This window comes from Paramisgurnus dabryanus, chromosome 24 (assembly GCF_030506205.2).
Source record: "Paramisgurnus dabryanus chromosome 24, PD_genome_1.1, whole genome shotgun sequence".
NCBI lineage: Eukaryota > Metazoa > Chordata > Actinopteri > Cypriniformes > Cobitidae > Paramisgurnus > Paramisgurnus dabryanus.
Window position 1 is genome coordinate 1,915,557 of NC_133360.1, and position 15,584 is coordinate 1,931,140.

The 15,584-nt window shown below is 35.0% G+C and overlaps 2 protein-coding genes and 1 long non-coding RNA gene across 13 annotated transcripts in view; 1 reads left to right on the forward strand and 2 right to left on the reverse strand.

The window, feature by feature from the left end:
* Window positions 1–3,480, forward strand: part of LOC135721124 (uncharacterized) — a 126,139-nt gene extending 122,659 nt beyond the window's left edge. For 10 of the 11 annotated variants that reach the window (XM_065243283.2, XM_065243287.2, XM_065243285.2 and 7 more), the window contains 2 exons: window positions 2,607–2,707; window positions 2,989–3,480. In XM_065243283.2, the coding sequence (XP_065099355.1) occupies window positions 2,607–2,707; window positions 2,989–3,032 (145 nt within the window). In that variant the 3' untranslated portion in view covers window positions 3,033–3,480. Of the gene's footprint in view, window positions 1–152; window positions 299–617; window positions 716–855; window positions 942–1,021; window positions 1,145–1,283; window positions 1,424–2,606; window positions 2,708–2,988 lie in introns of those variants that run through there. The other variant, XR_012335915.1, reaches the window with a different exon arrangement.
* The window catches only part of LOC135721127 (uncharacterized), a 192,112-nt gene continuing 178,280 nt past the window's right edge, over window positions 1,753–15,584 (reverse strand). The window contains exon 5 of the long non-coding RNA XR_010521420.1: window positions 1,753–1,812. This is a non-coding gene — a long non-coding RNA (uncharacterized lncRNA). The remainder of the gene's footprint in view (window positions 1,813–15,584) is intronic.
* LOC135721251 (uncharacterized) lies at window positions 9,539–12,235 on the reverse strand. The gene is made up of 9 exons (XM_065243443.2): window positions 12,166–12,235; window positions 11,733–11,891; window positions 11,368–11,525; window positions 11,117–11,267; window positions 10,879–11,018; window positions 10,468–10,684; window positions 10,142–10,227; window positions 9,969–10,008; window positions 9,539–9,875 (listed from the first exon to the last, which is right to left on the reverse strand). The coding sequence occupies exons 2-9, from the start codon at window positions 11,884–11,886 to the stop codon at window positions 9,775–9,777; spliced, it is 1,047 nt and encodes a 348-aa protein (XP_065099515.1). The 5' UTR covers window positions 11,887–11,891; window positions 12,166–12,235; the 3' UTR covers window positions 9,539–9,774.

Here is a 15,584-nt window from a genome sequence, read left to right on the forward strand (position 1 = left end):
ACCTCACAATATATCATCATTTGTATGCACAGATTGGATGCATTGTGTGTTGTAAGCTTTTCGTGGCGCTAGATGTCAGACAGATGCAAATGGCAAATACATACGAAAGTGTAAAACGTGTATGGCGAACATTTGTTTTTCTGTCATTATAGATGCTAGTTTGGTGAAAGTACACAACGAGTGCTTCAAATCATTCAGAAGAGATGCTGTTTTTAGGGCAGTTTATTAAAGAAGACCTGACATGGATGACTTCCAATGAGAAACGACTGCTAATACTTATATAAATTCATTACAGAAGGTAATATATTTATACATATAAATCATTTTATTTGACATAACTGAACAGTTAACCAATCTTTTTAGTATATGTAGTTTTGTACATATTATTATTATTATTATTATTAATCTGGAAAGAAACTCACATGACCTGCTGCCAACTTTAATAAAGATATTATCTTCTCATACATCGTTTTGCTATTGATATCATATTAAATAGCAATCAAATTGATTACTATTTTGAAAATGTATAAATGAAGATTCATATTGTCTTGAGTGCGGTTTTTAATATAAAAAGAATGTTGAGTTTTCAGAGTCTTTATTGTCATTTTTTGTGATAGGACCCTACCAGACTATATTTGAATACGGCATACCCATGAATTCTGGAACTGTTATTCCTTAACCCAGTTTGGAGGATAAGAGCTTACCAACTAGTTATGTGAGTACACACAGTACATTTGTACTGTACACTGGCTCTAACATGATTTATTATACTGAGATGATTTTGATTTAAATAACGGTTAAAACTGCACCCTTTTTGGTATTTTCTTGACTCTTTTTGTCTTTGAAAATCTGCAGAAATATGCTGAGGTGATGTATTGCAAAATAGCCAACATACAACAATATGGATGACCCTCTGTCTGGTCAACAGGAGTTTAAATATGGTAAGTGTACATGGGTTTGCTACTTTTACGGTTTTAAAGTTTAACTGTATACTCATGGTGTTTAAATTCTGTTTTGCTAGGACGGGACAGTGATGTGGCAGCTCTTCCCTGGCTCATTCACCTCTTGCCTTTCATTTGTGAAAGGAAGAAAGAAGAAAGAAGAAAGAGGGTCAATGTGCAACTGAAGCTACTGATTGTGCTGTGTAAGTTTTTTAGTATTTTGTTCTAGTTATTTATTCAGCAGTTAGTTTGCTTGCATTGTTCACCCCATGTAAATACATACAAGTTCATAAATACACATCAAATACATTCATCAAATACACTCTTTTAAAACACTCTTAGGTGATTAGCATCAATCTATGCTTTGAGGGGGATGAATCAGCACAGCCCTGCCTGCACTGCATTGGGAACAAAAGTTGCATCCAGAATTTTTGCATCATAAAGCCATTCCCTCCATGATGAAGACCACTGATGCAGCCTTCCGCTACATCATGAGTAAAACAACTACAGAACTAAATACCAGGTTGGAACGTATTTAAGAAAAATGAAACGTCTTTTGAATTGAAATGTCTGTTTTGTTATGGAAAAATCTTTAGTATTGTGAAGTATAAGCATTTCTGCCTGCCAGTAAGGTAATTGCAGTGTATTTTAATGTTCAAGTTTTGAGTAGGGTGGCTAATTTTTTTTAAACTCTCATTTGATATATTAAAGACCTTATAATAAGTGGTTTTCATGTCACTGCGCTGTGGTATAAGATAACTTTCATTATTCCATACTGTATTCTGTATTCTAATTGTAGCTGAGGTATTTAAATAAGCAGTGTTAAATGCAAAGTGTTGTGTGTATCAATGTAAATATTAAATGTGATGTACTTTAATAAAAAGAGGTTTTGCAATATTTCTTGTCATTTGTCTTTTATATAAACAACCCATTAGCAACAAAAGTGGCTATTAATCAGTATTTTAACACTTAACATTGTTGAATTCACATTACACCGGTGTTGACTTTAAATTAGGAGTGTTAATTTTTAACACTGTATTTCTGTGCCAACACCAGTGTAGTGTGGAAACAACAATGAATAGTGTTGAACAAAGTGTAAAATTTAACAATATTGAGTGTTAAATTAACATATAATGAGTGTTGTTAAATTAACACTACACTTTTGACTAAATTAACACAGTGTAGTGTGGACACATATACACACTTTTCCAGTGTTAAATTTGACACCCTGGGTGTTATTTTAACACCAGTGATTTTGCTGTGTAGGATAACATCATAAAAATTCTAGACTTTTTTAACACATATGCCAAACTAAGTTTTGAATGCTTATATCTTCTGAATGCGCTTTTTTTGTCAGCATTTTGGACCATATCCATTTATATATATTTATATCCTTAAGCCTAACACATTTATACTAAAAGGAAAAAAGTTTAATTTTGATTACATGTGGAATTATACAGTATTGTTGGATCTGTCACTTTTATACACTACACATCATTACTGTTTTCCTCATCATGTGTCTTTCTGTACTTCATAACATCTGTACTTGAAAACAATATTGTTTGTTATTACTGTTAAACTTATGATTAGTCAATATTTAAATTAATCTTCTATTCTTATTGTTGTTGTTGTAATGTTTTATTTTGTTTATGTTCCTCCTTGCAGACCAGAAAGTAAACACTGGTTCTCACAGAACTGCAAAATGCCTCTTTGTGGTGACCAGTCATCATCAGATGAAGAAGATGGGGAGACTTCATCTCAAAATAGTACTGTGTCTTTAATACAAACACGCAATTACCTACTTTATATTAAACTAGACAAATGTGTAAAAATAATTTAATTAGAAATAAAATGAAAAAATTAAATGATACTAGATTTATTTACAATATGTAGTGGTATTTATTCTTTTTAACTAAAAATGTTTGATATATTAGCAGTGCATAAAATGAGGACTGGGCTTTCACCTTTACGTGGGTGATATTAAAGATTTAATTAAGTTGGTATGGAAATCAGATCAATTATTTAGTTTTCTCTTTTGTATTTGCAGCTGAACCAAAGGATCAAGCAGAAATTGGTCAAAGCAGCAATTGATCAGGTGTTGATCAAATCAGAGGTGGATTAAGTGTTGCTCAGAGCACAGATAGTTCTGACACAGGTGAAGCGTCAGTCTGTGTACAGGGCAGTAAAAGAAAAAATGAAGATGTCACAGCAGAAGTTTTTCAGTAATGAAAGATTCTCAAAAACTGTTTTCTGTACATACAGTCTGAAGCATCTACACAATCTTTTACATGAAGTTTAGTACAGCATCTTTGTTTCATCTGTCACATTGTGTTCAGACCTCACATTCACATTTATCGGAGGACTGCAGGACTTGCTTGATGTTAAATTATACAATTATGTATATCTGGATTAGGTATTTTAATTGATTGACAGTCGTTTTATATATATATATATATACACACACACACACACACACACACACACACACACACACACACACACACACAGACACACACACACACACACACACACACACACACACATATACATTGACATTGATGTAAATACTGTTTTACTAATTCATATCATTGTAAACAGTATTAAATCATTGTTGTACTTTGTATATTGTTTTAATCACTTAATATTTTGTGTTTTGGACCAATGCTTAAAAAGTTTAGTTTGTTTAAAAACCTTTAAACTAAAAAATTCAAGTAAACTCCACTTAAAATTATTAGTACATGTTGTGAGGAATACCCATAATCCTATGTGCCTGAATATTTTAATTATTTTCAGCTTTTACATAGAATAAAAACTGTTAAGAACTTTCACTACTTAAATATCTGTTAATAAAATGACATAGAGGTTTAAGCTCTTACATTATTGCTGTTGTTTTGTTGTAAGTGATAATTTTGTGAAGTCACCATTCAGGTGATCAGTATATCCGTACATGAACCCTGTTCAGAAACATTTTATTGTACAGTATTTCTCTCCAAAGTACTGACAATGTATGTCAAAAACACAGTTTTGTGTGTTTATGTGGAGAATCAAGTTTATTCAGTGTTATTCAATTTTGTGTTATAATATCATTTATAACACCATGAAAAATAAAGGAAATAAAAATAGAAAATCTTTGAACTTAATTAACTAAGTAGAGATGTTGGACAGAGCAATTCATATTACAAATTAAATCAACTTAAAATTAAGTTTACTGAACTTTTTTAAGTTAACTACTAATGCCAACTTGATTTGTCTGCTACACCAACTAAAGGTAAATACAGCCCTGTGTAAAAACGAAAATGATTTGGTGCAACTGGTTTCCATGCAAATTTCTAGTAATGTCAACTAATTTGGGTTAAGAGTGGAGTTTTAAATGTTGACTTTTCTATCTTCAAATCAGTGCATATGTATTTACAAAAAAAAAACAGAAACATTGAATTTCTTATATATAGTTTCTCTGTTTCTGATGATTTGTAGTTGATAAACTCCAGACTGTTGAGTTTTATGTAGAGATCTCCGGTCTGATCATTCAGCTTCAGTTTTTCTCTGAATCTCTCACATAAGAAGTTTTATTTGCAGTTCTGTTGATTTTTCTTATGATTTTACCTTTAAACCTCCACAGTATCAAATCAACTGTGTGTATATAAGACACTCCAGTGTGTAGAGGAACCGACTCTGCTAATTTATTCTGTAGCTGTCTTTAAGAATCAGCTAAAAACTTAACTTTTTTATCTTCTGTCTTAAAAAATACCAACCCTTGGCTATGTATACTGTTACACTTGATGAGACTATGTCCAGTGCACTTATGTATTGCTGTTCTTGTGTTGCTATAATTGCTTTTATTGTTACTGTAGCTCATTTTTAAATTGCTTTGGACAAAAGCATCTGCTAATTGACTAAATGTAAATGTAACTGAATCTCCATTATTCACTGCCTTACCTTCATCTGTTAATTGACATTTGGAAAAAAGACCAGAATTTTATAACATATTTTTATAATGACAACATATATTTATTTTTTATTCTGGTACTGTATTAGCTGTGGGAAACATTTACCAAGTTCTTGCCTCATGTTTGATTGACAGCAGGCCCATGACATCATGGTTATGAACACAACTGTACATAAATAGAGAAAAAAATAAATGATTAGCAAAAGTTCAACAATAATAACAGACACGACTGTACAAACAATTTGGGTTAGCCTTTATGTTCATGAAAGAAACACTTCAGTTCAAAATGACTTGATGAAAAATACACTCAATACATCAATTGATTAACTGTATAAAAATAAACTGTTTTTATTCTCCTTAACTTGAAGCTTATTTTCCACTAACATGAAACATTACACAATAATCACATACAGTACACAAGATGTGTAACCAGTATAATCAATATTGTCAGTAAAACAAACTATTACTTATTGTTCATTTGGTGCCAGTTTATAACAGCTGCAACCAGACTTGTTTGTGTCCCAAGCAACTTGTGGTCATGGAGGTGCTTGTTTCCTTTATTTTTTAAGCTTTCTGACCCCAAGATTCAACAGATTTTTAATGTTCTCTCATTCAGGCAGATTTGCATCATCTCCTGTCGATTAAAACATCTTCATTATTTCTCTGATTGTGGAAATAGATTTTTTTATAGTTTAACTATTTCCTTAAAGCCACTTTCTATTTTGTGTAGCTCAAATTTTTTTGCTGAGCATCAGAACTATAGTCTTTTTACCCATTGTGATGACAGATTGAGGGGACTTGGGGTTTGTGTTACTTCATATTTATTCTCCCGTAAAACAGAAAGTCATATATATACACACTATATTGCCAAAAGTTTTGGGACACCCCCCCAAATCGTTGAATTCATGTGTTACAATTCTTTCCATTGAAAGGAACTCTTAATACTTTATCAAGACATTTTGGACAACTTCATGCTTCCAACATTGTGGGAAGAGTTTGTGGATGGCCCCTTTCTGTTCCAACATGGTGTGGTGAGTCCTGACCTCAACCCAATTGAACATCTATGGGGTGAATTTGAGCGAAGACTAAGAGCAAGACCTTCTCGCCCAACATCAGTGTCTGACCTTACTAATGTGTGAAGAATGGTCAAAAATTCCCATAAACACACTCATAAACATTGGAGAAACTTTTAAAGGAGAGTTAAAGCTATCATAGCTGTGAAGAGTGGCCCAACTCCTTATTAAACCCTATGGATTAAGAATGGGATGTCATTCAGGTTCATATGCATATAAAGGCAGGTGGCCCAAAACTTTTGCAATATAGTGTATGGATGAATGAGAAAATAAGCTAATCACAGGCTGAACTTTTTTTAAACTGTTTAAATCAGAATGTTTATTTATAGACAGCGTTTGCCCCAGACTTGAATTTTATTTTCCTTTCGCTCTCTCTCTCTCCAGGTTGTGTGGTTGCAGTATTACAGAGAAACATCTTCACACCTGAGAGAGCTGAAACTAAAAATATTTAAAGGTCCCATAGAATGTAAAACTGTATTTACAAATAGATGAATAATAGAAGTTCTGTTCATGGTAATGACATATTGTGAGCCTCAAACGTGATTGTTTTCTCCTCCTTGAGTAAACCTTGTGAATGAAAAAAGCCTGAGTCCTGCACGGGTCAATTTTTGGAGACCCGCTCCTGCCCGTTCTTGCAAAGATCAGCACCAGATCCGACCCGTCACCTGTGATAATATCAAAATAAAATCTGCACCCGCCCGGACCCGTTAATATTTGGCCTGTTACCAGACATGTACCCGCACACGCATAAATCACACACACTAAAATAATTCCAATTAAAGCAACACTAAAGAGTTTTTATTACCTTAAAATAACGTTTCCAAAAAAGTTTCAGTGGTTCATCCACTTGAAACAGGCTGAACGGCACTTTCACATTCACTTTGCAGCCCTCTATCGGCCAAAACCACACTAAAGAAGTTTCCAACCGTCAGGTCGCGGTCCTGTAGTTCGAGTGAAAACTACAAAAACTTGCTTTACGGCAGACCTACAATCCAATCAGAGTCAGTTTTGCTGCAGTAGGCTAAATTATTTATGACAGTGGTAATGGACAATTACGCTTTCAACCTGTAGGGGGAGCAAAGAGCTACCTATTGCTACCTGTCCCAACTTTTTTTGGAATGTGTCCATGAAATGAAAATCTAAAATGAGCTAATATTTGGCATGACATTTCAAAATGTCTCACTATCAACATTTGGTTTGTTATTTATATTCTACTGTTAATAAAATATAAGTTTATGAGATTAGTAAATGATTCCATTTCTTTTTTACTCACAATTTCTTCAGTGTCCCAACTTTTTCTGATTTGGGGTTGTAATTTAGACATACAAATATTGCACATATTTTCATTTGCGCTACTATCCGCCTGCACGGAGTTATTATTATTATTATTATTATTATTATTATTATTAATTAATTAACACCAACAGTGACGTTACAGTAATAGTTGACAAAGGGCCATTGAATTATTTGAAAATAATTTGAAGGACCAGATTCATCAGATGTGCCACAACTTGACTGAAGAGACCACGGACCTTGGAAACCATTCTCCATGATTTCTGTCATTTCTGAGCATGTTTTGTAGGTGTTATTGGCAGTGAATATGGCCAGCTGCACCTTTAGGGACTGGAACTGCAGCTCTGAATACAGGCCAAACACGTCATCAACTTGACCAGAGAATAGAACTTTCTCCAGCTTGACCAGGTGCTGTAGCCCTTCCTGTTCAAACCTCTTTGTCAGCTGTGTTGTTACAATGTCAAGAACTTGGAAGAACTGTACACAGTAGAAGTACTCCTGCCCAGGTGAAAAAAAAGTTGTATTTAATGTATTAAAAATATACTTAAAATTTAAGTAATATGTTTTTAGTACATTTGTATTCCCAACGTGCTTATTTAAAGTGTATTAAAAATATGTTAAATAGCTTTTAAATGTATTTCAAAAAAGTGTACTACAAGTACGTTGGTAATAAATATATGCTTAATTACACTTTTTAAAAGTATGCTAAACTCAAGCATACTTTTAATTTATTTCTAAAAAGTATACTAGAGGTACGCTGGTAATAATTATATCTTTAATTACACTTTTTATAAGTATGCTAAACTCAAGCATACTTTTAATGTATTTCTAAAAAGTATACTAGAGGTACGCTGGTAATAATTATATCTTTAATTACACTTTAAAAAAGTATGCTAAACTCAAGCATACTTTTAATGTATTTCTAAAAAGTGCACTAGAGGTACACTGGTAATAAATATATTTTTAATTACACTTTTTATAAGTATGCTAAACTCAAGCATACATTTAACGTATTTCTAAAAAGAGCACTAGAGGTACGCTGGGAAAAAATATATGTTTAATTACACATTTAAAAAAAAAGTATGTTAAACACAAGCATACTTTTACAGAGGTTTTAGTGTATTTAGAAAAAAATGTACATTAATTTTAATAGGCTAACATTGCAATTTCAACATCATATCATTGAACTTGCATTATATATTGATTTTACAAAGTTAATCCACATAAATTTGTTAGTGTTTATATTCAAACAACACACGTAACGGACCTGACTAAACCTCATTGGTTCTTGGGATTCAGTACAGTACGTCACATTGGCTTCCTGATTCAGTTGTTCGATACACATCCTTACAAAAAAATCCTGCAGGAATCCTGCAGGAAAAATCCTGCAGGACCTACACACCACATACCTGCACATTCCTACAGGATCCCACAGGATTTTCGTGATCATTTTCCTGCGGGATCCTACAGGACTCCCACTGGTTTCCTACAGGACTTCTGTGTGTTTCCTTCAGGAATCCTGCTGGTTTCCTACAAGACTCCTGCAGGTTCCTACAGAAATCCTGCTGGTTTCCTACAAGACTCCTGCTGGTTTCCTACAGGAATCCTGCTGTTTCCTACAGGAATCCTGCAGGTTCCTACAGAAATTCTCCTGGTTTCCTACAGAAATCCTGCTGGTTTCCTACAAGACTCCTGCTGGTTTCCTACAGGAATCCTGCAGGTTCCTACAGAAATTCTCCTGGTTTCCTACAGAAATCCTGCTGGTTTCCTACAGGAAGCCTGCAGGTTTCCTACTGGACTCCTGCTGGTTTCCTACAGGAAGCCTGCAGGTTTCCTACAGAAATCCTGCTGGTTTCCTACAAGATTCTTGCTGGTTTCCTACAGGAATCCTGCTGTTTCCTACAGGAATCCTGCAGGTTCCTACAGAAATTCTCCTGGTTTCCTACAGAAATCCTGCTGGTTTCCTACAAGACTCCTGCTGGTTTCCTACAGGAATCCTGCAGGTTCCTACAGAAATTCTCCTGGTTTCCTACAGAAATCCTGCTGGTTTCCTACAGGAAGCCTGCAGGTTTCCTACTGGACTCCTGCTGGTTTCCTACAGGAAACCTGCAGGTTTCCTACAGAAATCCTGCTGGTTTCCTACAAGATTCTTGCTGGTTTCCTACAGGAAGCCTGTAGGTTCCTACAGAAATCCTGCTGGTTTCCTACAAGATTCTTGCTGGTTTCCTACAGGAAGCCTGTAGGTTCCTACAGAAATCCTGCTGGTTTCCTACTGGACTCCTGCTGGTTTCCTACAGGAAGCCTGCATGACGTATGTAGGAATTATAAAGGAAACCTACAGGAATCCTGTAGAAGACTTACAGGAAACCTACCCACTAATGTTAAAATCCTACAGGACTTCTGCAGCAATCCTAAAAGAATCCAGTCGAACAAAACACTTCTTAAAGTCAAGGATATGCGCCTCATATTTATTAAGCACATCAGAAAAGAATTGAGAAACAACTTCATAAAATGTAACTGATTAGTATTTATTAACACACAAGGGTCTGGAAAATAACAAAATATAAAGATGAACATTCTGAGCAGAACTTGTAACCATCACAGCAAAAACAACACTGCACTCTAGAAAGAAATAAAGACACATTATAGCTACAATATAGGTAACACAGCATAAAATTACATGTTAAAGTGAATGCCATCATTTATGAGCCTCACCTCTCAGTATTGCATTGTAACACAGTCCCTTTTTTGTTGCCTAAGAAAGTGAAAGATAAATAGACCTATAATACATGTACACACACATTTATGCTTTTATACAGTTGTACAAAATGTGTAATTAATAATGCTTGAAAAGGAAACGATCTATTCAGAATGTGAAACCTGTTTACGAGTTTGTGTTCATCGTTCATTTTTTCTCGTAAAGAAGCCCTAAGAAACTTCCGTGGAGTTTCTGGAAATTTCTTCTGAACAGTGTCTGAAAGAGAAATTACAGCAACAACTTCAGTGTGAGAACAAAATAGTAATATCCAGAGACATTTGAAGAGCTTAGATTTAAAAACCGCTAAACGCCACTTCCATCAAAAATTTAATAAAATAATGAGATATAATGAGATAATGATATTGGCAGAATCCATTAAGAGTTTGCTGTTAGAGCAAACATACAAATATATAAAAAACAATATAAAACAAAAAAGATTAAAAAACATTTTTATACCTAAAACAAGCTCGACTTTTACTGGGTCTAATGGAGGCTTGGCTTGTGAATCTTTATTGGCATTTCCAATTTTTCCAGATAGGCTGTGTGTTGCCAGTGTGCCTCTTCCAAAAACAGCCACAGCTAAATCTTTAACCATGGCTGACCATGATGTGCCTCCTCTTCCACATGCTTGGAACGTCTCTTTCCTGATGTTTAATTTTTTGTGGATTTCGACCTGTACAAAAAACACATTTATTATAATATAGCAGGTAAAATTAGTAAAGCATGTTTTAAGGTAGAATTGCATAAATTTCTTGAAATCTGCACTTTATATGTATAATGTACTTATTTTTCAGTATAAACTTATGCTTTACATAATCACAAAATTCAAAGTGTTTTGAAAAGGTTATTTAAAAATAAATTTCTCACATGTTCCTGTTCAGAAGATCTGAGATCGGAATTGGTTGGTTGAAGGGCAGAACAAGCCGCAACTGTTATGTTGCTGGTTGGTGCAGCGTGCTTGTTTACACTGCTTTTAGGTAGCACCTCATCAAATCTGTTAATAATCTCTAATGTTGAATAAATAGAATCGAATGTTTAAAAAAACTCTGTAATACATATCTTAAAAGCAAAGAAAAAAATGCTAACATGTGTATATATAGCCTACCTTTTTGTAGCTTAAAGTTCAGGGCCTTTAGCTCCTGATTCTCTGTTCTGAGGGCCTTGATCTCCCTTCTCATATCATTTATTGTGTTATTTTCATAGTTTTTTTCCTGTATTTTATTAAACAACAGTGTGTCTTTTTGTGATTTTCCCACCTAATTAAGAGACCAAATATAAAGTTTGATAACATCAGTAGCATGCAATTGTCAAACAAATATAAGGATAAATGGATATTATCCGGAAGTTAAAATGTACTTTTTTAGGTCTCTTTTCTGGACTTGATGTTGGACTATTTTCTGGACTAAATATTTGCTTCCTTTTAACAGCTCTCTTTTCAGGCAGCTTGCACTCCTCTTTCTGCTTCCTCTCTAACTCTATCTGATGTAAACATTTCAGTAGCTTGTCCTTATTTTCTGTACAGGAGAAGGTTTGTTATTTAAAAGGAATAGTTTAGATTCAGGTTACATAGCTACAGTTTATAGGAGCATAAAAAGAATTTAAATCTAAATATGTATATACTCGTTTACTTGTCTAACCCTAAGTGTCAAATTTCCTATATATTTTTTAAATAGCTATCTTCTTTTGATTAAAAGCATTTGCTAAATAAAAAATACATTTACCACTCAGCTTGAGAACAATTGCTGGAGAGCTTTCATCTTCATATTTAACATCAACGACATCCCCCTCATGAACTACACCGCTTTGAAGAATGTCTTTTCGCTTGACAATGTCAAGAGATGCTTCCAGTTCTTTCCATTCAATTAATGCCCACATGTTGCCTAGGCAGAAAACAATATAAAGATAACATGTATTCTGAGAGAGAGAGAGAGAGAGAGAGAGAGAGAGATTGGAGGATTTCTTTTTTTGGCAAAAATAACACAAACCAACTTCAGTGTGGTTTTAAGCTGTTACTATAGTAACCTATGTTAGTAAGCACGGTAATATCTTTGCTATTTATAGAAAGTCTTAAAAAAATTTCATCTACATTCTTCAACAGTGTTTTTGTTTTTGCATTAAAGTATTTTAATTGATGAAAATGTAAGTTCAACTCACCTAAATCACCGAAAGATGGCGCAGTAACGACGATCGTCTTGGTCTGGAAAACACAGCGCGTGACCTTTTCTCGAGTGTTTGCGCAAGCAACAAAATAACGGAAATTTAAGATAAACAAAGTAACCAGGCAACAACGTAAAAGACCCGTTTCACTGTAAGTATAACATTTATTTTATTAATTTGCATAATAATATAAAATGTATATTATACAGTCTATTTTCTTTATTTACAATATTATATACTATTTGGTAACACTTTATTTTACGACCCGCAAAGTACCGCGTAATTAAACCGAATTTACAGCGTACCTATTTGTAACAACAGAGTACCTCTACAGTACATACTTGTAGTTATAAGGGAATAATATTTTAAGTTTGGGGTAATAAGGGGGTAAGAATATATGGAAAATTATTCTCTAAGTATTTCATAACTACATGGTACCTATTGTAATATTACGTGGTATGTATGACTTACGTCTATGGGTAATATGGTCTATGTGTAATATGTTTTTTTTTTCATATTTGCTACTTACCTGATGAAGTGTTTTGTATAGCCTACAGTTGATGTCTACAAGCCACGTCGGCAAATAAAATATAACACACAATAAAAATAATAGCAACTTGTACCTCTTTGATCTGTATATGTATACAGGAGTTACCAGGTAACTCTTATATTTGCGGGCTGTAAATTGAAGTGGGGCTTATTCCCCGATTGTTCTGTGTATGTACCAGGTAACTCACATATTTGCGGGCTGTAAACTAAAGTGGGGCTTATTCCCCGATTGTTCTGTTTATGTACCAGGTAACTCTCATATTTGCGGGCTGTAAACTAAAGTGGTGCTTTGTTCACCTCTTGTTATAGGGTAAATACCATAAACATACAGAATATTGTTATTTTTATTTTAAAACAACTTATTTCAAAACATCTTTAAAACACTATAATTAAGCCAACACTTAATGTTTATTATCACATAACTTTTATTTAAAATAAAAAGTCATGACAATTTTTCATTGTTTTTGCGGCTTGGCTTCCTCTGTTGGTGTTCTTGTCCACTCGGATGATGAGTTGATGTCGTCTCACAAATGCTGTTCTGCATTACATATAAAAAACATAAATGAAAGCCTTCAGTAAATGTTTCTTCACTGTGCCTTGACAGAAACAGAGTTTTCTAAGCCAGTTACGTTTATAAATTTTAGGCTTACTTATGTGCTAGCTAACCGGCTACCATTAGCTAGCAACTTTCTTGAAAAACATTGTTTGAAATGCGTGAGTCATGTATTAACAAAACCAGTCACCTTATCCAGCATGCGGAACCTGCTAACATCACTCGCAGCTGTACTCCACAGTGTAGAACGTTTTTAAAACCTCTTAAAGAAATTTCACCTCAGGATCGCGTTCCAGCAAACCTCCTGCAGACGGCCGCGCGCTCTACACCTGCGCACTAACCTACGCATGTAGTCGTCTTTTGCTTTAGCGGGAGCTGATATCTGCTGTTGTTTCATTCTGGTTTGCCATTTCATAAATTATATTTGGCTAAAATACTTGTGTTTACAGTAAATAAATTGCAAAGCACCACTTCAAATATGTCCGCAAATGTAGGAGTTTCCTGGTAAATAGGGAATAAGTTGCTATTTGTATTGTACTTACCTTAAAAAAAAGATAACCACATTAAATCAGCTGGACTTTTGTTATTAAAAGCAAGTAATATAGGCTACTAAAATAAAAGTGATATGCTGTTATATTTATTTGCCGATGTGGCTCGTAGACATTGACTGTATACAACATTCAGTAGTCAATATGAAAAATTCACAATAAAAAATAAATAAAACATAATTTCCCCATAGACTTGACTAAGTCATACATACCACGTAATATTACAATAGGTACCCTGTTGTTATAAAATACTTAAGAGTATAAATAATTTATAATTAGGGCCCGAGCACACAAGTGTGAGGACCCTATTGTTTTTGCTCCGTTTATTAGGGCCCGAGCACACCAGGGTGTGAGGACCCTATTGTTTTTGCTCCGTTTATTAGGGCCCGAGCACACCAGGGTGTGAGGACCCTATTGTTTTTGCTCCGTTTATTATTAGGGCCCGAGCACACCAGGGTGTGAGGACCCTATTGTTTTTGCTCCGTTTATTATTCTTCTTCTTCTTCTTCTTCTTCTTCTTCTTCTTCTTCTTCTTCTTCTTCTCCGAAATGGATCGCATTTTTGAGGGCCTAAACATACCCGAAAACTCATGAAAATTTGCACACGCGTCAGAAGTGGCGAAAATTTACATGTAGTATAGGCGTCAGAAGTGGGCGTGTAAAAATGGCTCGATAGCGCCACCTGCAAAATTTCAAGAGAACAGCCCCCCCACTACGAAAAACTTACAGATACGAAATTTGGTAGGATCATCTATTACTCCAAGACCTACAAAAAAGTCTCTTGGAGCTAAGCTCTAAACCCCAGAGGAAGTCAGCCATTTTGAATTTTCTCTGTCATTTTTTGACATTTCCAAGCGTCGTACTTTAACGAACTCCTCCTAGAGATTTAATCCGATCATCATCATATTTGGTCAGTATCATCTAAAGGCCTTTGCGATGCTAAATTGCGGAGCTTTTGACTTTTCATTGGAGGGCGTGTCCGTGGCGGCCTGGCAAAGTGTAATGTTTCGCCATGAAACAGGAAGCTGATGTAATTCAGGCATACATTGTCCAATCTGCCCCTGACTTCACACGTTTGATAAGGGTCCAGGCCTGAACACATCAACATGGCATAATTCAGTAACAGTCATAGCGCCACCTAGAGGCAGCAGGAAATACCATGTTTGACGCTGTGACTTACTGCTCCTAGGTATTTAACCATATCAACATCATATTTCACCAGTGTAATCTCAAGACCTTGTGTGATGATAAAAAGCAACGACCTTGACTTTTCATTAAAGGGCGTGTCCGTGGCGGCCTGGCAAAGTATCGCTAATTGAATCGCATTTTGACAGGCTAAACAACCTCAAAAAGTCATAAAACGTTGCACACACGTCAGAAGTGGCAAAGTTTACATGTGGCATAGGCGCCAGAAGTGGGCATGCAGAAATGGCTCGATAGCGCCACCTGCAAAATTTCAAGAGAACAGCCCCGCCGCTACGAAAATCCTACAGAAACGAAATTTGGTAGGGTCATATATCACCCCAAGACCTACAAAAAAGTCTCTTGGAGTGAAGCTCTAAACCTCACAGGAAGTCAGCCATTTTGAATTTTTGCTGTGATTTCTGTGCATATTTTGTCATTTCCAGGCTTCGTACTTTAACGAACTCCTCCTAGAGATTTTGTCACATCGTCATCATATTTGGTCAATCTCATCTAAAGGCCTTTGCGATGTTAAATTGCGGAGCTTTTGACTTTTCGTTGGAAGGTGTGTCCGTGGCGGCCTGA

What these genes read in the sequence shown, in the direction of transcription:
- LOC135721251 (XM_065243443.2), bottom strand. Translation starts at nt 11,886, where the DNA reads ATGTGGGCATTAATTGAATGGAAAGAACTGGAAGCATCTCTTGACATT. An exon ending in GAACTTTAAGCTACAAAAAG is followed by an intron (nt 11,019 to 11,116) that starts GTAGGCTATATA and finishes ATTCAACATTAG; the next exon opens with AGATTATTAACAGATTTGAT. An exon ending in AAAAGTCGAGCTTGTTTTAG is followed by an intron (nt 10,228 to 10,467) that starts GTATAAAAATGT and finishes TTTCTCTTTCAG; the next exon opens with ACACTGTTCAGAAGAAATTT.